This window comes from Temnothorax americanus, unplaced genomic scaffold, assembly GCF_048541705.1.
Source record: "Temnothorax americanus isolate GAGA-0224 unplaced genomic scaffold, ASM4854170v1 Scaffold16, whole genome shotgun sequence".
In the NCBI taxonomy this organism is placed as follows: domain Eukaryota; kingdom Metazoa; phylum Arthropoda; class Insecta; order Hymenoptera; family Formicidae; genus Temnothorax; species Temnothorax americanus.
The window spans coordinates 1,069,311-1,092,010 of NW_027509297.1; the positions used below are offsets into that span (position 1 = coordinate 1,069,311).

A 22,700-nucleotide genomic window follows, 5' to 3' on the forward strand; every position below is an offset into this window, starting at 1 on the left:
CATAAGGAGTGTGTCGGGTGGTTGATTTAAAGATGGTAGTTTAACTTGTGCACATATACGTATGCTTTAATAATAATTTAGTTTCAAAATTATATATTTTTTTTTGCAATTTTCATTTGAACGTAAATGACCATGCTTGCGTGACGGTTGAAAATTTGAGTTGCCGGGAAGCCAGGATCAATTCGTTACGATTTATTTAACGGCATTAGATTTGTTACAGTCAATTAAGCATTTATCGAGCATGATGTAGGTAGCATTTTAGTAATTTTCTCAGGATCTTATAATAAGTTTTTACGCGCAACTAAACGTTGTCCGTTCTCATAGTAGGTCTTGTAGCTAGTAGAAAAATATATTTGTCGTTTTCATAATTGCAAAATTACTCACGCTATAATACTTGGTATACAGAGAATTCGCGGAACGCAATTCAGCGAAATAACAAGAGTTATCGGGCGAGTTATCGAGAAAAATTATTGAAAATATATTTCATTCGTAATGCAAAAGTAAATATCAATAATTTATTGAATTAAAAATTGGTTAAAGATAAATTGACCTAAATAAAAATCGATCGGGAAAGCAAGAATTCGAATGGGAAATTTATTGAAACGGAAATGGTGGAACGCGCGCGGAGATTCTAATACGGAATCCAAAATTCATTGAAAAGAATATTAACCTAGTTATGATTGGACACGGTCAAGCCAAATCAAATCAACCAAATCGCAGCTCAAAAGCGATATCAAATCTTTCGTGTAATAATTCAAAAAAGTTTTTCGTTGAGTAATTTTCTTTTCTTTGTGAATTTTCTTTTCGATAAATGTTCATCTCGGTGAGGTATTTTCGAATAATTTACCATCCGATTAAATACTCGCTGGTGAGTTGTTACTTCGTTCCATTTTCCATTATATACTTCAAATTTCCGTGTGATTCAATGTTCCCGTCGACAAATAGTTTCTGATTAATTATAATTTATGCATTTATGACAACTTTCGGTACATTACGAAATTGTGTCATAAATATGGATACACTTCCTCTGCAATGTTATTATATATCAAAAATCTATTTGATTTTACGGATGATATTAAAATATTTTTAAATTAAAATTTAAAATAAAAAATAACTCATGCGTAAGCTTGTGGTTTTTTTTATTAAAAAACAAATATTAAGAATTAATTAATAGTAAGCACTTAAAACAGTAGCAGTTTTTTTTTATAAATAAATAAAACATTGAAAATATAATGCAAAGAAAGAAGTTATGAGTGCAAAAATAATATGTATAAGATTCTGCAATTGAAATAAATAATTTGTATTAATTTATTCATTGCAACGTCACGTATCATGTATGCATTTTAAACAAGAAGCAATTATAAATATCCATCTATTGCTAAAATTATGATATTAAATGATTTTGTCATATTCATGATCTTACATCTATTTTAGTAATATTGTTTAATATGTAAGACATTTGGCTCAGTGTTGGCGCTAATCTAATCGGCGACGTAACTAACGGACGGAGTTTACATACGTATATAGCACTTTACATACATGTAGACGCGTGCTCTAGATTGCAGATCGTAAGATACAGGCAAATTTGTTCGCCGCTGCTATAGGCTCTAGCGCAATTCACCGTTTGGACGACAGTTGTTGCAGGTGTGTCGAATCGATTTACACGCTGCACATCTTGGCATCTTTTTTGCAAGTTTAGTATTATCACAATTCGCTGAAAGTTTCGTGAAGTTTTGCCAGAGAACAACGTGTCTTTGGCCGGACATTAATCGTGGGTGGCGTACATTTGCATATTAACGAGTAAGTACCGTAACGTGACGTAATATATGTTCACCGCGTTTCGATTACTCACTCGACTGTGATCGATCAGTTTCTGTGGGGAAGAGGTCAGTTCGCCTGATTTCGCGCGCACGTCAAAGGCACGTTGGCTCTGATTGGATTTGCTTAATTATGACGCGGAATGAGATATATATCAAAAGATGCTCCTGTCTTACCATATTATTTTTGATTACGAACGTCGAGTAAATTTCTTAAGATATATCTTTCGAAAGTAATCTTTCAAGCACAGTCGTTATTAATTTTTTTTGCGGTTCGAGAGTGCACGCGCGATGGGAATTAATCATTTCTTATACGCATCGTCACGCGTCATTTATGACCTAAATTCTTGTAATACATTTTTGACGCTAATTGTATAAATGTGACAGTTTGATTCTGATTATTTTTAACGTATGTCAATCGCGTTTGTAATTAATGTATGATGAGAGGAATATTTAATGATGAATGTGCAATCAAAGCATGGAAACGCGATTTTCACAAATTGTACATGTTCTTTTTATAAGTTCGCTTATCGTTATGATTGACACATGTCTTATATCAAACTATGAAATATATATATTAGTGCGAAGATTGATTATCAGGCCGGTCGATAATGCTCCGTAGATCGTACCTGAGTTTTCAACCGTCTGCTCGAATCGCGCCATCGCCGGGCTCATCAGCAAGCCGGACGCCAGTTGCAGCCCGTGAGAGATTAGGTGCACGAGAATCGTTATTATGATAATAACATATCCCCAACCGCCTTCCGGGTAGTAATGCTTATTGAGCGTGATTTTTTTTCGAGCGTTTATCGCGGTGAAAGATTCCTCTGCCTCCTCCACGTTCTCCACGAGCTGATCGACTAGATTCTCAGATTCGCCGACGCTGCCGAGGCCTCCCTCGAGAATTAGTTGCTCGGAGAATCGCCTCCTCATCATCTTCGACGTAATCGGAATGGCGCTATTTTTACGACCGGTTAAAGCGGCTTTGGCGCTCGCACTTTTCCCGCTGGCAACGAGACGCGCGTCACTGTTCGATTCGTTAGCAATTCGGGATTCGCTATTTTTCGAATCTTTAATATCGACAGACGCCGAATTCTCGGGATAAAGCGGGGTGATCGATTGTGTCGCGCGGGCTATCGCCTTCGGAAATGTTCGCGGACGGGTATTGCTGGCGATGATTGGTTCCGCGGCGTTCGCGGCACCGGTGGTGCTTTCGCAGTTTCCGATTGCATCATCGACGAGCGGCTGCTCGGAGAGTCTGCGATTATCTGCGCGGCCGATCTTGCAGCCGCGCAACGAGTACGTTTGATCCGAGTACCGACGATGGGGTATCGGACCGGCGGCGGCGGCGGCGGCGGCGGCGGCGATCGAGTGCCGGCGCTGAATCGTCGCCCCGTTGTCCCCGATGTCGACGCAGCCATGGTAGAGGCTGCCGGCCGAGTTTCTACCGGAGGACGGCGGCAGAAAGCTCTGGCAGGTCGACACGGAGTTACCGGAGTCCTTCCGTTTCGCGCCAACACCTTGAACGGAATCTCTGGCGAAGCACGAGGACGTGGACGAGATCTTCCGGCGCTGGTACTGACACTGTGCGCACCGACACCGACATTGGCACGCGGTGAATTGCCGCAGGAAGCAATGGCACCGCATCATACGCGATAGGATCTCCGGATGCGCCAAGAGCAACTCGGGCAGCTCGATCTCGCTCCATGATTTCGCGATGTCGCCGGAAGACTCTCTCGTCGACGCCCGTTTCGAAACGAGACTCTCGGTCGACGAGCGGGTCTCGGATTCCACGCCGGATATTTTCCGCGCGGTGCATTCGCGTTGCTGCCGGCAGCAACGCGTCCGCGCTGCACCGTCACGATGGGGATAGGATTCCTCCTCTTTCTCCGGCTCTTCGTCGCCGTCATCTTCGTCGAGCGAATTCTCCTCGCTCACAGCCGCGCTGTAAGAGCGGCGACGTTTGCGATATGCGGGTTCCTCACGTAGTGCCCGCGCCGAGTTAGCTCTTTCGTTCATTTCGTGGTTCGTTTCAAACTCGTTTCTCTTTCAAACTCGCACAATCGAGGCGAATCTCTAAGCTGCTGAATTTTCGTGCTGAGAAACGATGTTCGAGACCAAGTTATGTTACGTCACGCGCCGTCGCGTTACTTGTTGCGATATTTAAATGAGTCACGAACAATGCGATCCTTATCGCATATTTAAGTAGTTCTTCTATAAAAGATAGGTGTTCGCAGTACGTTTATCTCGTGCTTTTATCTGTTTTCAAAGTAAAATTTAGTAGATGTCGATTTACGGATATCGTGCAACGTGGCAACAATGGCAGAAATACACACAAGGAATGTAAAACACTTTTTCAATGTAACAGTCCCACACTTTTGTTATTTATTCGTTAGTTTTCACCTTTGTGTGTGTGTGTAATTGGATTTATCGTGAAAGAATACACCTGGTACAAAATTAAACTCAGTATTATGTTATACCAACAACATCGATGGATTTCAAACGAGAACTGTCCCTACTGTGTGACATCCAGCGATGTTTCGTGAATGCATCAGCGATGCTTTGCACGCATTAGGCTGAACGTGAGCCGCACGACGCGTTTCGACTGTCGATTCGTTGTCCTGATTTTTCTCGCACGTACATTTTACGTTGTTACACAGTAGATACTGGTAGATACTCTCGTATGCATTAATCCCGAAAATAGTACGGGCCGGATGAAAAGTGTGTCTACCTTTTCGGAATAAGTGATGATGCTAGGAAATATGGGAGAAAGTTGCTATACTGCTGGAGAAGCTTACTGAATTTTTTATTATTAATTGAGGAATTGTGATCTCAGTTGACAAAAATTTGAAATTTGATTTGTTTTGTACTTTTTTTTTACTTTTATCATAGACTTATAAGTTTTTATTTATTATTGATATTAAAAGATTTATTTGTTTCGATTTATTCGGTACTCTTATTTTCTATACTTCGTATTAACAGCAGTCTAATTGGAAATAACTTTGTTGTTAATTCAATAATATAGTATTAGTGAAACAAATACGCTCATGTTTTAATAAAATGTTATTTGTTTTATTAATATTGTTATTCAATGAATAAGATTATTTTCAATTACACTGTCGTTAGTTAATGTTGGTAATACATCAGTTTCTTTTCGTGTAGCATTGATGAAAAGTAGGATCGAAAGAAATACTTTACTTTTTCAGAATCAAAAGATACTGTAGAGATTGTAAAAACTGTATTTCGAACATGACAAAATAAGTAAATTGCGGTCAATCTATACAGGAACTTGGTCCCTAGAAAACGCGACAAGAAAATCAATGTATGTCAGAGGTGCAAAGTCGGGTATAACTTTGATCCCAACTTCGACTACAGTTGCTGAGTTTCTTTAGAAATAGTAAGCATTATTTCCTTTTAATGTAACTTAATAGCAGATTTCGTTTGAGGTAAAACTTTCACAAGTATTTTATTGTTATATGTTAAAGTTTTGCCAAGTTATATAAAATATCGAGTATAACCTACATTTTATTTTAAGAATTCCTGATAAATAATTTTCAATATTATTATTTGATATTATGTAAAGAATGATATTTGGTAACGTTTAATGAAGATATTCTGTCGTTATTTTGTAAAAATATTCAATTTATAAAAAATATGCGCTAAAAATTTTGAACAATTAAAAAAATGTATGTATTATGTATTATACAAATTAACTACTAATTAATAATGATATATATACAATTTTTTATATCATTTTATCAAACACGCATAAGATATCACAGAATATGAAATTTATTAGAAACCTCTAAATAAAAAATTCAAAAGATTAGAAACTTATAGATTTTTGAGCAAATGCATAATTTTTTATTACTATTAGTTTATTATTACTATTTATTACTATATACAAGATGCATTTGAAATAATTTTTTATTTTAATAATTTTGTATCTTATATGAAACATAAATGACAAATATGATAGATAGAATCTGAGGATCGCACAATGATCGAAAATCTGGGTTTTTCGAGCTTTCGTCTCTTTGGTTTGCTCTCTGTTGTGTGTATGTGCGTGTGTGTATGTGTGTGTATGAGTGTATGTGTCCACAGTACTTTTGGGTATCGCAGGAATATAATTTATGATACGACCACGTTTTAGAGGGGTTGAGTGTACGTATAGTTACATAAAACGTGATCAAAATACGATCCGTAAGAAGACATATCCAGGTCAGAATTAGGATCCTATCATCGCCGAGATTTACCTCCTATGGTGATAAATAGTGCGCTATTAGTTCACGAGGAAACGTGCGAAAAATGCTAATATCACACAAGTAAAGTATAGAAAAGGACGAACGGTGTAACATTATTTTAACCAAAAATGTGTAATAAAAAAAAATGAAACATTCTTAAATTCTGATTTATTTGAAATTTATCCGAGAATATTATGAGCGACCAAAATTTTCATAAATACATCTGCGCTAATTAATCGAACTTATCGAGACTTGCATTTATTATTTGTTATATTGTATGTGAAATACTACCTAAGCTATTGCAAGTTTAGAACATTTATATAGAGTTGATTTTTGATGCATTAAGAATATCAAATGATCTCTTACCTGCACTATGCAGCGGGGGATGTCGAAATTTCAATTCAGCCGTGATGTGCCAGCACCCGGGCGCGGCAAGTTGCAGACCTACTCCGATGAAATGCACTAGTACCGAACACGTGACAATGACGTATCCCCAACCTCCCTCGGGATAATAATGTCGCCTCAAAGTAGCCTCCTTTCGGAAGTCCGTTGCCGGTCGCATCGGCGACAAATCGTTGTTTTTTCCTTGTTGCTCCAATTTTTTGCCATCCTTAACCACGTTTCTTGCCTCTCCGATTAGGCGGTTTCCAATCCAAATATTTTTGCTTTGATTCTTCTCAGAGCGCGCTTCCGTTTTTTCGCGTCCGGTCAGATTATCGCGTCGGACACCGCGTGCGTTCACCGTCGCCGGATCGTCGTTTTTCTTGCTCTGCGAGGGGAAACGAAAGGGATCGATCTGCGAGCGAAGAACACTCTCGGACGTGCATTTTGGACAGGCATGAAGATCGTTCTTCGAGAATGACACGGACGTCACGTAATCGTCGTAGTCCATCACCTTGATGTGCGGCGGCGATGTTGCGTGTCTCGCGGAAGACGTGGGCGAAACGGTAGTTTGATATTCTTCTCTCACCTCATCCGTTTCTCCCGTTTGTGAATTATTTGTCTGCGCGATGCTGACTGTATGCTGTCTCTCATTCGCTATGTTTACTATGACATCAAAGGCGTTCGTTTTCGCGAATGATTTCTTTTTCAGTTGCGCGCCTGTATCTTTGAGCTCTTCCTCGACGTGTAAATTTTTCGAAAGCAACTTTAAAAAATCCGTATCCGATGTGGTTCTTAAGATGGAGTCTCTTTTCATATCTCGTGTCTTTGCGTCATTAATCTTTACGAGCGAGTCTGACTTACATCTTGATCGATCTCGGACGATGTTCTCCTCTAACACGATGACCGAGTTTTGATGAGTTGTAGTTGTTTCGATTAAAGAAAGACTACGCGGTATGAAATATCGGCCGGTATTCTTTACACTCTTCGTCTCATTATTCACGTCGGATGAATTCTCCGAGAAATTCGCGGGTTTCTTATTTATAGACGGCCTTCCGTCGATTAATCTTCGTTTTATCATCACGGACGCGACTCCTCTTGGGGCACATCGATCTAAGAGGATGACTTCTTCCAGGCAATTAGATCGCGGTGCAGTTTGTTCCAATCGATATATCGTTTCGCGGCTCGTTGGGATGATGGTAAAGGCACGAGATAAAGGATCGACGCGCACCTTCACTTTCTGTGGCGCTCGATCGGGCCAAGAACTGCTGTGCCTCATTTTATTCCGTCTGTGTGTCGTCATGCTACGCTAGGAATTTCTACGGTCCACTCGAACGAGCACATTGTTGAGTAAAATTATTTCCCGTATCCTTTAGCGGATAGACAACTCTGGTCCTCGATGATAAGGGTTTGGCAATCCGCCTTGCCATGTCGACGATTTGTATTCGTGCGGAAATAGCAGGTATTACAGTCGATCGTAGAATCTGCCGGAAGTACTTGAATATCATTTGTAAGTGAGTCGTATTCTTGATGCAGTATACGCGCAGAGTACGCGCATACGTGTACTCTTCGTGGTAACTGTGCATATTTTATACGTGTCACCGACGTTTACGACGTTCACTCTATATATTTCCACTGGAGAATGCGTTTGAAATAAATCAAAGTAAAATTTGCGATGTCAATTTCTTCGAAATCTTTCTACCATCCCGAATAATTTTCAAGTTTTATTTTAAGAGTTTGAATTTAAAAAAAAGATTTGATATATATTTGCGACGAAAAATGTGCGACGGAGCATTAATAACCGCTGATTTTAAGGGTTCCTCGGATGCCAGGCGAGCGGATGGTGACTGCAAATGTTTTTTTCTTTTGCGCGAGATAATGATCTGTAACATCCGATGATGGAAAGATAACTTCCGAGGTGCAAGCGGTCCTGGCGAATGCGCCAGGATGACTGTTACGCACGTGCTGCTTACTCGCGATCAACCCTCTCTCTATGTTCTCTTTCTCTCTCCCTCTCACTTTAGCGGATGGCAGGCGCATGCTTGCAGATACCCGACGACGAATCGCGAAAGCTGCGTTTTCCAGCTTTTTTGTGCTACAATGTGAGCGCTCGTGTCGCGTGCACATATACCTCTGGTTCTCGCGAAGTTTACGTCGCGCGCATAATTTAGAACACTTCTTGTTAGATTTAGGCTTTGATCAAGCTGCTGAGCTGTATTTTAAGCTAAGCTTCGTTAATGACTGGAGATTTTTTTTTAAGCTTTTCACGTACAGGATAAAACTGTAACAAAGAAATAACAAGAATCTGAAACTCGTATATAAAGAGTTAAAAAAAAAATGTGTCAAGTAAATATATTAAAAATAAAAGTAGGTCAAAACGTGCTTTTATTTTTTTGTATTTTTTTTTAGTTTTATGTTAAAGCTATTTTTTCAATAAAAAGATTGAGCGTAAGTATCTTAAACTTTAGTTGACCGGATTTACTTGAACAGATATGATTTCGTGTAAATTTGAGGCGTGAAAGCGTTTTGTATATGCTTCGTAAGTTTCAAATACACGCGTCTGTTACATAATCCCGTAAAGTATTGCTATAAATATAACCGCAGATGTGACTGATCCGCACAGTCATTTGGGTTTAGTGTACCCACGGACCTGAGCTCATCGTGCTGCGGACACACACATACTTACGTGAACGATGGTGCAGCAAATAACTGAAGAGAAGTAGAAGTAAAAGATTAACCAGCTAATTATATAAGTGTTTAACTATTTTTTATAATTTCTTTTATAATTACAGTTAGACGCACTAGTATTTATTGATAAATTTGAAAAAATTACACATTTATAAGTAATACCGTTATAAATAATCCGTAATTTTTTTTCTCTCTTTTTTATATATGAATTCAGCGCTTCATAATGTTTCAAATCTCATTATCTCAAAGAAACCCGTATTACACGTTCTTTTGGACGTTGAACGCTCCAATTTGTCTCTCGGCGGGGAAACTGTAGTCTCGGAGAATTCAAGCTTGTTTCCAGAGCCGTCTCTGTAATGCCATTATGCTTTCCATTTACCCCTCATCGTGCGGGAACTGACCTACCTTTATGACACGTGCGATCAGTCGTTCGCAACGATCCGAGAAAAGCTTCGTCTAAACAATAAAATACAACTCAGAGCGGTATCGGGACGAATGTTGAATTCTTCAACGGGGAAAATTGAGTGGCGTAATGCAGAGGCAAAATTAGACATCGGAGAGAAACCGATTTCTGGCGAAGAATGATTGAATTCGTTCAAAGTGGGAAAGGAATAGAGAGTCGTAAAAATTTGTTCGCTCGGGAGATTACCCGCGGCGATGTCATCGACTAGGTCGACGATTATGCATGTTTTCTCGATCGCACGCGTTGGTAATACTATACGATTTCTCGTCTTATTCTTGGGAATAACTGCTCAAGTTGGCGTCTAAGTTGTTCGAGCGAGGCGTGTCGCGGTCGGGAAAGCAGGTGCGCGCGACTGGCGGAGATATTATTACCGATGATATATGTGAATTTCATGCGGAAGTTTGTGGGAAGGAAAGATAAAGCTTTCGTCGTCACCGTGACATCGTCGTCGTCGTCGTCGTTGTCATCGTTGGTGCGACGCGAAAGAGATGGACAGGGATGCACGGTAGTGCGCCGATAAATTTAAGCGGGCGATGAGCGCATGCAGCTTCTTTAAGCGCGCGCAGCCTCTCTTAAAGTTTGCGTGATTTATCGTCGCATTAACATGGGATATCGGGCTTAGCCTCGAGCGAACGGTGAATGTGACACTGGCGCGAATTTTATCACGTGTTGTCAGACGGACGTCCTCTCGTGGATACTTTGTTAAGTGGACCACGGACTGGCTCCTCGTCGTCGTGGCTCGGATCGTCGCGAAAATATTCTGCGCGCGGTCGAATTAACGTGCCTCGCGCGAGACGCTCAATGGACCCCTTCAGGCGTGACTTAGCGAGATTACTTTGTCAGCTTGGAAAAAAACGTAACTCAAACGCCGCGGATATAAATCAGTAAAGAGATACGTGCGCTAACGTGCACGGAGCTGAAGGATATAATGAGATTTATGATGGATTGGAAGCTCCTCAGCTAAAATTTTAATTCCCGAAATTGTGCACGCCGCGGGAGTGTTAACTCATTTATATCCCTTACACGTTGCGCTTTCGCAACATGTTGTACCGATCGTAAAATTTGTATGATATGCAATTGGATCTAACCATGAATATAGAGTAGCTACTTATACAATTGGATTGAATATATATAAGCTGTGGCCAAATATATTTATTAAAACGTTTTTTATCTTGCATAAAGCATTTTACGACTTATTAAAGTTTTATTTTTCCGTAAAAACTATGTAAAACGAAAATCTTTATGAATTAAAAATGCTAAAATGCTAAAATTCTAGAGGCTAGAAGCAGAATTTCCTCAAATTATTATGTTAACAAAAATGGGTGTGTAAAAATCCTAAGTGCGGTCGATAAGAGACCATAGTGAGTACAGAAGATTAGACAGATTTATATTCAAATTGACGACCGGCGTGACGAGGCTAATCTTGAATTAGGCGAAAAATTGCGAACAGGATCTCCGTGGTGTAATAGCAAGTTTGCGAGTGTAGCGGCTGGTGAGTTTCCCTCCATTTCAGCGATATGTTATCAGGTCGATCTGTCTCGCTTGTACGAGACATTATTGTATGTAACTGGAACGATCTTGATGCGTGTGTCTCGGTGCTTGCTCGCAACCTGTCCTAAATGCTCAGCTCCGCCCCGACTGATCGATATACTTGAAGAAGAAAACTTTTCTTCGTCTTACGATCGTCATGTCTCTCCGGAAGTTTGGCGAGTTCGGTTATTGCATTTTGAAGTCGCAGTGACATTTGAAGAATTGGCGAAGCGAAGGATGCTCGGCACACCGTGAATACCTGAGAATAATTTCAGCGTTCCGCGAACTGACTTATCTCTCTTTCTCTCTCGGGCAAAAATGAGACTCCGCTTTTACCTTCGTGCCTTGTAACAAGTTTCAGAGAATGCGGATATATACGACGGCTTCCTTATGATCTATTAAATCTAGTTACGACCTTGATCGCGCACTCGCGCCGCGCTCGATACGAGTCGTAAAACTTATCGGAGAGAATCGCGGTCGCATCTCGAACGCGATCGTACCTTTGTTTGCTTCCGCCGCGCCACCACGGAATTTATCTTCCGTCTCGAATGCTCGCGCGCACAGGAGCCGTCTCCGTCTTCTATGATTTTATCTGGTGAAAAATGTACTCGACTATATATATCGGCGGTCGCGCATATAACGCCGTTCTGCATCGGACGATTCGATTCTAATCAGCCGATAACGATATAGCGATAGAAATTTCCTCGGGGCCGTTTGAGACGCGAGGCATTTGACCCGCGTATAGAACGAGATCTTGAACGCTAATGGATGACCACCAAACCGCCACTTTAGCGAGATTGAAACTGTCGTTCACACCGTACCGAGCATGATGGATGCGGTGCTTTATAAAGTCGTTCGCTCCTTGTACGTACTCGTTAACTCAAGAGACTCTTACACTCTTACATTTCCTATGCTTTCCTTCGCGTAAATAGCGCGTTCGTAGTATTCGTTTCGTCTCATTTGATAAACGTGTCAGACGGTTGAGGCCACGGCGCGGCGCGGCGCCGCGGCGCGAATAGCAGCTCTAGCTGTTTAAAAGGCGGTTTAAATATTTCGAAGCGCACCGAGTCTTTTGCCTTGAAAGCTATCAGCTTTGCTTTCGTCGTTTTACATGATTTCCAATTATTGCGCCCGACCATTACAAGCTCAAGCATCAATCTTGAAGGCTCATCAAACTTGCCTTTGTCATTTTAAACGCTTTCCAATTATTGTGCCCGAGCCGCAATAATTTCTAGCTTCAAGACTGAAAAGCGTGAAGCTTCGTCGTCGTCATTTTATACGTTTTCCAATTATCGTGCCCGGTTGCAATATGATTTTTTACTTATCAAGTCTGAAAAGCGTTAAGCTTACTTTTGTCTTTTTTGCGTGTTTCCGATTTCTCGACCGTAATCATTTTAAGTACAACGCTCGCGAAATGTCTCTGTTATTCTTGTTTTGGATCACTGGTTCTGTACATTTTCCAAGTGACCTGTTTCATTTCGAAGGGGACAATATGAATGGTAAAAAGAAGTGTTATTTAGATTATTTCTGTACATTGAACTTTAAAGATAATATTAACTTTGAGATAAATTAAGACTTTTTGTGTGTTTCATACATTGTCAAATTATATCTTTCAAATTTAAAGCATTCGCTAATAAACACGAAACGTGAACAAATTTTATTGGTCTGTCCAAAGAAAAAGAAACATTTATATATGCATATTACGTGGATTTGCTTCTAATAAATTTTTGTCGTTATATTGTGTTAATATAAAGCAAACATTGAACATAATTTTAATATTTTTACTTTAAAGTCATAGACGTTAGAATGATCTTCGGGTACCGCAAGGATTGGTTAATAGACAGTAAAAGACGAAGATTTGGAAAAGAATTTTTATTATATTTACAACATCACTATAGTCTATGGCAGGGCGTCAAGATCGGCCAAGGCGATCCTCATCCTCGTCTTGAGCTCGTCCGCATAACGTAAAGCGGACTCGTCGATCCTAACGTCCTCCATCAGGAGATCGCAATCGAGATGTTGACTGTCGCAAGCTCGGTGATGGTGCTTGAGCACGTCGTTTGAGTCCAGATGATGAGCCCGTCTGGTAGACGGGTTCAACGTGGTCAGGGCGTAGTGATTGTGCACCGTTAACGCGCGCCTCGTGGAAACGAAACTTTTCACCGAGTCGCCCTCGGGCGAAATACTGGCCGTTCTCATGATATCCAGATAGTCCGTATACTCGGTCGAGCGACGGAGCTCCTCGTCGAGTCCGGTCAACCGATCGGTCTGACTCTTGTTTTGCAGCTCGGGAAAGAAATAGGCATTCCGTACCGAATACGAGGCAAAGTCCTTGAAGCTTCTGCCGAGCTTCGCGCGCTCGTCCAGCAGCAATTCGTGCCAGGTCTTCCGTCGCGTCGGCACGATCGCCTCGTCGATATCGATCGGCACCACGAACTCCGACCGGTGAAGATTTTCGTAGAAGCAGTGATTGTACGGGATCAGCTCCATTCGCCTCTTCGTCCAAATGTCCTCGCTGAAGAATCGCCTTCGGGCCAGCTTCTCGTTCGGCAAATCACCCGGTAGATCAAGCGCGAACCATCGCACCACGTTCGACCGCTCGTACAAGCGTAACACCTTGAGTACATTCTCGTGCACATTGAATACGTAGAAGTAGAATAGCTTGGCGCCCAGAATACGATGTAGCTCGACGAAAGCTATTAATTTATGCGATATGTCCTCGTCGAAGTCTAATCCTTTGATGCACAGGGTGAACTGGCGCCTCTTCCGGTCGGCAAAAGTCTCGTCGTCGAATTCCGAGCGGATCGTTAAACTATGACTAGCATTCTCGTAGCAGGGACTCGGACCCACGTGAACCCGAGACGTATGGCGTACCGAGCCGTCCAACGGCAGTTGACAATTTACAAGGATCCCGGTGTAACTGTCCGCCGTGTCGCCCCATTCGTCTAACCAGATCGTCGAGATGAGCGCCTCCACGCTGAACGATTGTATCCTCTCGTTCTCTCGGTACCTGAAACATAATGAGACTAAAACGCTTAATCCATCGTTTCCGATCGCGTGAGTTAATGTCGAGTATCCTAGCGGAAAATATCTGCACACACTTTGGAAGGGATTTATGTGGACATTTATAACGCGCTCTTTCAACCGTGTATTTTAAGCGAATATGCTCCGTTTCGCGCCGCTGCTAACGTTTGCGTTATTACTCACTTCTAACGCGAAACGAATAACTTGCATGCGAAAATAAAGTTCAACCCGCGAAATTAACGAAGTTCAATTTCGTCCAAGTTAAAAGTACGAAATTAATTAATTACGGAATGCCTTTTTCCAATATGCTTGCTATTAATGTACTTGTATGTCCCGCATTATTTTACGTTAAGTTTGCTAAAAGAACATAAGCGTTCCAACTTTTTCTTGAATATTGAACTGGAAGGAACGAATATATATATATAGATAGACGGATACGCGGGTTTTATATCTTAACGTGTTATATCCGTCATTTTCAATTATTGAAACACAGCAGTTTAAAATTACCCTGTGTTAATTAAGGTATAGATTAGCTTGAAATTTAAAGCACATTGTGTCAAAATTTCACAATTCAATTGATTGTAATTTTGGCTAAAGGGATAGAGGAAGTTCTTACATTAATAACCTAAACAAAAAATTTAAGTCGATTGACTTTAAAATTTCATTGAATTTCCATTAAGGAAGGTTGATATTAATTTAGTCGATTTGTCATTACGTAATTTGCAAAGGCGATAGGTAGCGATAGCCCTCGTTTATGAGGATCGTTTAGTGATTCTCTTTTCCTCGGATACTTAGCGTTCGTCAGAGATAGACGAGTAACGGGCTGATTTGCGACGTGAAAAATGGCTCACCATATAGTGCAGAAGAGCGCGGAGGGCGGCAGGGCTCCTCGTTTAACGCCAATCACTCTGATGCTCGGGTAACCGGCGATTCTGAGGTCCAAGTGGGCGCTGTACAGGAAGAGCTGTCCCGGGATTGTCTCGAGCCATTTTGTGCCGGGCAGCTCATATGCGTTTAACGCCATTCCGCGCGTTCCATTACCGTCGCAGTGCTTGGTGGGCCTGTAATCGAGTGCCAATCTTCGGGCCCACGAATAAGCGACGATGCTTCTTGTGCCCGGCGGTTCGCCGCCTAGAATATGCGCAAAGAATGACGCTAAGAAGTCGTTTGATCGAAACGAATGGAGAAAGCGCCCGAAGAAGTTAATTTTAGGGCTTGAAAAGAATAATGCTAACTCATGTTTTTGCCAAGAGAGTAATGCACGAACTCCGTGTCACAAAGTATCAGGTATCACAAAGTGCATTACTGTTGTGCTGCAGCTATCTTCAAAAATGTAACTAAAACTTCTGATTTTCACTTTTGTATGAACAAGTTGCGTCTTATGAAAAGCTAGTGTTCTGCAATACGTAATTGAAATACGTAATTGTTATATGTATTATATTAAACTAGAAAGATACCAAAATTGAATTAATATTAAATTAATAGTATATTATTAAAATTCTCTGTTATAATAAAAATACCTACCAAATGTATAATAACATACATTTTTGTAGGCGACTAAATTATTATTTTCAGGCATTTTTATAAAATTAGTTTCAAATCCGTTAATCTTCTTATAGCTGACAAAGAAACACCATTGATATAAGAAACTCAGAAATATATATAGATAAGATTTTGTATGAGCTTTGCATGTTGTCCATCACTCTTGGAAAGTGAAACGTTAAACTACAATTATTAAGGAAGGGATTTTTAGCTTAGTGACTCTAAGATTTTATGAAGCAAAAATGTTTGAATAAAAATTTGCAATAAATTTAGTGCTGCAAAGCAAAAGATTGGAAACAAACAAGAGTGCAAAAACAAAATATCAGAAAGATTTTGGCCTTTTTTATTATTAATGGAAAACTTTCTAAATTTTACATTTTTATACATGAAGCATTAAACATTAGGATTGTTAGTAGGCTGAAATGAAATTTATCTCATTTTTTTATTATTAATCCAAAAGGGTAAATTTCACTTGATTTGGCATTTGCAATGTTTAGATATGACACTCCATTTTCATATCCTCTATACTATCCAGATTCCAAAAGCGAATAATGCATATTCATGTAGAGCTCGAGTTACTCTATACACAAAGTTTCATCCGAGTTAACTAGTTAACTATAATAGTTTCGGTTGACTATGTTTTCTTGTAGGAGCAAAGTGCCCGCGCTAGTGCTAATATACGTATACATATATACCTAACTGCATACTGTCCGTAGCTTCTCAGAACTTTTACGCTATTACACCGATAGTATCGCTCGCATTCCGTTTACTGCTATATCATCTTATAATTTCTGCGAGTGTAATGTCGTGGCTGTGTTCGTTTTATTGAACGTCCACTTATTGTCGAAGCCGATCGATTCTCGATCTTATCCGCCGCGAGGATCTCGCGAGTCGACGCGAAGACGCACTGACTCTATACGACCGGACGGAAGTGACGCATCTGTGTGCTCGAAACGAACGTGTGCCGTACTATGAATACATTCATAGTTTGTTCAGTCTGCTATGCTTATATTAGAAAACATTCGCTTCAGTGTCTTTCTCTCGCTTATCAGTGCTGCATGATAATTCTCGTAATTCGCAATTACCGTAGATTTCAGCGCGACGCGACGTTCTAGTAATGTTCAAAGGGAGAAAGGCCAGGCAGGCAGAGTAAATTAGCTGGGCGGAATTTCAATCGACGTGACCGCTAATTAGGCTCCCTAATGTCGAATACGCCGCCTATCCTGTATTCCGCGGAGAAACTCGTTTCCCCCCTTGTGCAGTCACGAGCCCGAAGCGGACCCGGGTAGCGAGATATCCATTCTTTTTTCCACGCATTAATGCATTTATAATAAATGTATTTATGGAATACGACAGGATTCACGCAGATGCGTTCGAGTGCGCTTTGCTCTTCGAGGGCGATAATAAATCTACGCCGTTGATAGGACTCTCGTTACGTCTCGTTTATAATTATTTTTGCGAGACAGCGACCGCGGTGACGGCGACGGCGGCGGCGGCGGCGGCGATGGCGGCCGGACGAGGAAAAAGAGAGGAAGAAAAAAAATAAGGAACGTCGCGCGCCGTGTTGGCGTCCGTCGGGGTAAATTTATGGCACTATATACGTTTCGTGACTCGTCTTGTTTGCAATTACTCGTCTTCGACGTATATGGATCGCGCGCGAGCGTTATTGACGGGACGCCCGGGACTATTTCTCGGACGATCTCGACGTCGAGAGCGTATAGGTAACGAGACCGTAGGCCCTCGGAGCCTACTGATCCCATCGTTTTCGCGGGCGACGGGACAGATGATGGTTTCGTCATGGTGTGTCGTTAAAAGTCCGACGTTTGACCCAACCCGGGGCCGACGCGACGGTGGGTATTACGTGTTTGCGTGCCGCGAGTATTCTTCGTGACTCTGTGCCCTTTACCCGCCCGCCTCTCCTCGACCGTCCGTCGCGGCCACGCTTCGCGAGGTTTACGAGAAGGTAAACGCGGCTCCACGAGAGAAGGCATTCGTGCGATGCTAGAAAATACGCTAATGCACACCGGCGCGGCGTTCTCATGGAAATCGCACTGTCAGAGCGGAGAGCGAATCTACGGCCTGGCTACGGAGATAAATCAGCAAATAAATTGTGCCAATTTTTTTTAAGGGGCCCGCCGCTAATTAGTTTGAAATTACTCTCGACTAGAAGAACACTTATCCTTTAACTAATTGAAGTATATACGTGACCCCAAAAACTCGTATCGTCTGGATAAGAATCGCAATTATCATCTCCGCATCCTCGTGTAAGTAACTAAATATACTCCTTTTCACGTCGTAAAAACAAAGTCTGAATTTATATTCGTAATTTATATATAGCGTTAAGTATGTGCGCGTGGCCATTTGATTCTCATCCGTGAAAGACGTTCCCCGTACGAGGCAGACAAATCTCGAAGGCTCGTCGAGTCGGTCCGTGAATATACGATATCTCGACGTTAGTCCCGGTCTCTCAGCCGTACGATCGGCTGTCATAATTCCCGCGAAATGTTTGTATGGTAGAAGCGAAGGTGAATTACGCGAAAGCGCACGGAGTCGACGGGCGGTCACTCGATGAATCACGTCATAAATTACGTCGACTAATGAAGTCGCTACTACTAAAGAACAGCGCCGAGATTTACGTCCTTGGCGAGCTTTATGCCAAAGCTTCGAGGTTCATTTATAACTTTGGTATATCGCGCGTTCCTTTTTGCGCTCGCGCACCCGTGTGTTATCTTCGTATCTTTTTAGCTTCTTTCTCTCTCTCTCTCTCGAGGGAGGCAAGCGTGTACACACGTTGCGTGCGAGACTCCGCTTGAATCTTTGCGGTGCGTAGCGCGCCGGGTTGATCGGTATCGGCCTCGAAGCGAGTCATTTATGTAGTCATATTCGTTGTTAGTATTTGAAAGCGTAGCACCCGTGCAATTGCTCGCGATGAACGTGCGTTTAAAAAAACAGGTAGCAGCACTTCATTCTTCGCTCGGCCGGATAACATTTCAATGCTGAGAAACTTCACGTGACTAGGAAATAGTGCGTACGGAACAACAAACGTTCGCGGGTACTTCGAACAAGTTTATTGCGTGCGAATCTCCCTTCATACCGTGTCAAGGAACTTTGGTTTATACGACAACTAAACTGTTGCACCGCACGCGCGAATATGTTAACTTTCTTTTGTATTTTCCTCTTGTTTCCTCATTATATGCACGCAAAATAAGATAAAAAGATAGGCGTTTCTTACTTTACATGTGACGTGCGATGTTCGTAGTAATGGTAATTTCAATTTCTGTAAAATATCATATAATAAAGTATTTTTAAGAGAGAGTTTATTACTAACGATAATTTTATCTTGCATTGCCCAGATTTGCAATTTGTCAATTAAAATATGTAATTATAATCTTGGCTAGATTACAACTCTATTATAACATTGCTGAGAGAGAGAGAATATTGTTTAAATATTAAATTAATATATTAAAACAATAAAAACTCGTTTGCTTCGATATATTAAAATTTAAATTAATATATTAAAGTGTGAAAATAATATTGGGTCTGTTTTCTATTGCTGAACTGGCTGCACTAGTTCAGAGTTTATCTTTTTCCTTCCAATGTGGAGTAAAAAAGATAAACTCTGAACCAGTGCAGCCAGTTCAGCAAGACAGAAAGCAGACTCATTATTTTAATAGTAAAGTAATTTTTTGCACTTATTTATAAAAGAATATATTTTAGTGCATTAGTTATAAAACTCTCTTCAATAGTAAGAACATATACTGATATTTTCGTTTTATATGTTTATACTTAATTAACCGTTTAAAACCCAAAATCATGATTCCACGAGAAGAACAAATATATTTATTATTCTTACGGATCTTTTTCTTTCCAAACGACTTAAGATAAATTTAATTCGATGATGAATAGCATCGATGATTAAGTTATTGCTTGAACGGTTTTTTTTTTTTTTGAGAATCTACTAGTACGGTCTTAGGTTTTAATAAACGACTTCATCGTGAAATCACTCGAGTTCAAGAAGTTAATCAGATTCGCAAGACGTCACGTCACATGAAACAAGACCGATTTGTCTCACGATTTTATCTACAGCCACGAGCGATTCGCGCGGCAGCAAAAATCCCGCTAGATGCCAATGCGTATAGCGTTAGCGCTTTCAGGTTGCGCGAACCGGCAAACCGTTCGCCGATAACAAAAGGGCAAGGGTCGCGGCGGTTGCGCCGACCCGCGAAGGTGCCGGAGGAGGAAAATTGCTTACCAGGCGTGGGAGGTGGATCGGTCGGTGGATCCGGGAGTCGTGCTGGCGGCGAGTCCAGCAGAGTCAGAATGCACAGCGCGGTGACCAAGACCGCGGCGAGTCCCACTCTACATAATCTCCTCGTTCCCGCGACCGGCATGCTGCCCCCTCGTTTTCTCTATTATTATTTTTACCCGTAGCGAAAATCTTCATTCGTCGCGCGCGTTTGTCAGATGCGCAACGGCAACGACATGCCTCGGACAGTCTTTAGTTCGCGAAACCTTTCTGCACGCGGGACTCGCCGATAATGCACTTCAGCCACGAATGCATCTCGGACGTTGACACGGCGGCAGGCCGATGCTGTGCATTTTACGCAGTTTTTCACTTTATTCCGCATACGATTCTTTTGTCACGCGATACGACGCACGCAATTTTCAAACGGTTCGTAGATTCGCAGTTTGCTCACATGGTCCCATTTTATTCTTTCTTCTTTTTCCTTTTTCCGCGTTATTTTTTCCGATATTTTTATCAAATAAACTTTTCAATTTTATTCACTCGCGGCGACGTGATTTGCGTGGAGGTTTAACCGCGGTTTGCTAACGAACTAGTTAAGGTAATTATTCGAGTTGTTGCCTACTTGGCGGCACGAACTTGCTCTGAATCAGGTTCCACTCATCTCATCCGGATCGATCTGTCGACCGCCTTCGGCTCGGCACGCGTTCTCGCGATGCATCGAAGGCAGAGATCGGTGCTGGTCACGTAGCTCTTGAAAGATCCATTCGTGCGCAAAATCGGTGCATTTTTAATGAAACGGGAACAAAATACGCGGGTTTTTTAAACGGTCGCTCGTCCGCGTGTTGGGTGAGCGTCCGGAGTGAGCGCATCTGTTTCTCCGCTTCGTTTCGCGCGTAAAAAGCGCCGTACGCGATTGCCTCGACCTCCCACGCGATCACGACGACATGCTGCCGCTTCTTCCTCGGCTTTTGTAGGCAGACGACGACGACCATGTATGGCCGTCCCGAAGGGTCCGCGTCCTCCTGCCTCCGGGCTTTCGATAATTCAATTATTCCGACCCGTTCCGATCGATCGATCTCCGTGTCGAGTGGTTTTTCTGGCCGATCCCGAGTTTTTTCTCCCTTCGATTCATCGAAGCGCGAAAATTTTTGAAGGGTCCGAGGGCTATCGCACCGCTGCAATTGTACCTCGCCACGTTAAAAGAGCGCGGTTCACGCGCGCCGCGCACCGGCGTGACCATTTCGAATTCATTTTCGCCCCGGCCGGCCTGTCGATTTTACGCACGGTCCCGCCGAAAGTGGAACGCTCTCGGTCGAGAATGACGGCGCGCCTCTTTGTCTTTTTAATCGTCACATTCCACGCGCGGTTGGACTGATTTCGCAGGCGTGAGAAACGCCCCGCGGAATTAAATTTGCCGCCGGTCGGCGCGGCGCGGCGCGGCGTGGCGTCACGGTGTGATACCTCCGGTGTAAACTGCTCGCAAACCAAACCTATAAGAGCGCGCGATCGGAATCTCCCGCGAATTAATTTGCGACGTCCGTTTTAATCCGCGCGCGCTCTCTCTCTCCGATCGAGCACCGTGACTCTTTTCTCGGATTATCTTCTCGCGCACTTGGAAATTAAATTCTCGTAACGAAACACACGGGAGATACAGATCGAAAGCTTGAACTTGATCTTTTCGATAATCTTGATCCGCACTGGTGTACCTCGCGGACTTTCGATAATGATCGAAAAGTAATTAATCGAATGCGTTTCACGTGACACGTTGCACCACCGGAAGGACTTTTTCTTTTTAAAAAAAGATCCTTTTTTTTATTGTTTTTTTCTAGCTCTCTTTTTCTTTACGTGCCGGCGATATTGTCGCTGTTGGTGCATGAGGAGCACGTGCACGCGATCGGATCTTGGTGGCTTTCTCCTCGCAAGCCAGCCGCCTGTTGGCGGGTTGCACGTGGTCGGTGGATCGACCGACGGGATTGATGCAACCTGGCCTGCGCGAGAGTCGAGAGCGTACTGCGTTCGAGCGGGAGGTTAACGCGCCACCGGGGCCTCGTACCGAGGCACGACGGCGACTTTGGACCCGTTGCCTTAGCATGCCTCGCCAATGCGCCTTGCTATACCCCGTCCCTACTCGCCTTTACCTTGCCTCGTCTCGACCTAGCTCTTCTCGACTTGCTTAGACTTGCCTCTTAGCTTAGCTTTATTCCGCTCTCCGGTTGGTTGGGTTGGTTGGGTTGGTTGGGTTGGTCGGTCGGTCGGTCGGTCGGTTGTCGGTTGTCCGCCGGGACAACGTTAGTTAAGTTTACCTTGTCGCAACCTTGTGAATCGCGTCGCGTTTCACATGCTCCTCTCTTTTCATGTCTTCTTCGTTCTTTTTCCTTGTCGTTTTGCACCTCCGTTTTGTCGCTCCTGTATACCATTAGTCTCCTTTATGCTCGTTAACCGGCACTAATTAGTTTTTGTGGTGTTTCTTGTTTTGATAAATCAATAGTCGGTTGATGGATAAACATTAACATTGGAACACAAGTTTACATTAAATTAGCAGATATTTGTTCTAGGAAATAGAATATTAGGAAATAGAATAAATTAGTACACGTCATTGCTTTTATACGTTTTCTAATATTTTAGCTTAGTTTAAAATAATTGTCATTTTATTTTAAGCTATGCTATTTTCTTAAGATTTGTATTCGAATATATTTTAAATGTTATAATAAAGAAAAAAGATTCAGTTGGTTATCATTTTGCATTTTATAATATAAGAATATACCTAA

At 42.1% G+C, this 22,700-nt stretch overlaps 3 protein-coding genes across 3 annotated transcripts in view; 1 reads left to right on the plus strand and 2 right to left on the minus strand.

The window, feature by feature from the left end:
- Nucleotides 1–8,377, minus strand: part of LOC143895487 (uncharacterized) — a 72,440-nt gene extending 64,063 nt beyond the window's left edge. The window contains exon 1 of the mRNA XM_077402606.1: nt 6,425–8,377. Coding sequence (XP_077258732.1) covers nt 6,425–7,742 — 1,318 coding nt within the window. The 5' untranslated portion in view covers nt 7,743–8,377. The remainder of the gene's footprint in view (nt 1–6,424) is intronic.
- The window catches only part of Notum (palmitoleoyl-protein carboxylesterase notum), a 600,456-nt gene that overhangs the window by 117,217 nt on the left and 460,539 nt on the right, over nt 1–22,700 (plus strand). The window lies entirely within an intron of this gene.
- Nucleotides 12,987–21,970, minus strand: LOC143895534 (uncharacterized). The gene is made up of 3 exons (XM_077402732.1): nt 19,939–21,970; nt 14,996–15,275; nt 12,987–14,130 (listed from the first exon to the last, which is right to left on the minus strand). The coding sequence occupies exons 1-3, from the start codon at nt 20,075–20,077 to the stop codon at nt 13,020–13,022; spliced, it is 1,530 nt and encodes a 509-aa protein (XP_077258858.1). The 5' UTR covers nt 20,078–21,970; the 3' UTR covers nt 12,987–13,019.

Coding starts and splice junctions, on each gene's coding strand:
- LOC143895534 (XM_077402732.1), bottom strand. CDS start 20,077: ATGCCGGTCGCGGGAACGAGGAGATTATGTAGAGTGGGACTCGCCGCG. Junction 15,276..19,938: donor CGATCCACCTCCCACGCCTG/GTAAGCAATTTT, acceptor CGCATATTCTAG/GCGGCGAACCGCCGGGCACA. Junction 14,131..14,995: donor GCGCTCTTCTGCACTATATG/GTGAGCCATTTT, acceptor ATTATGTTTCAG/GTACCGAGAGAACGAGAGGA.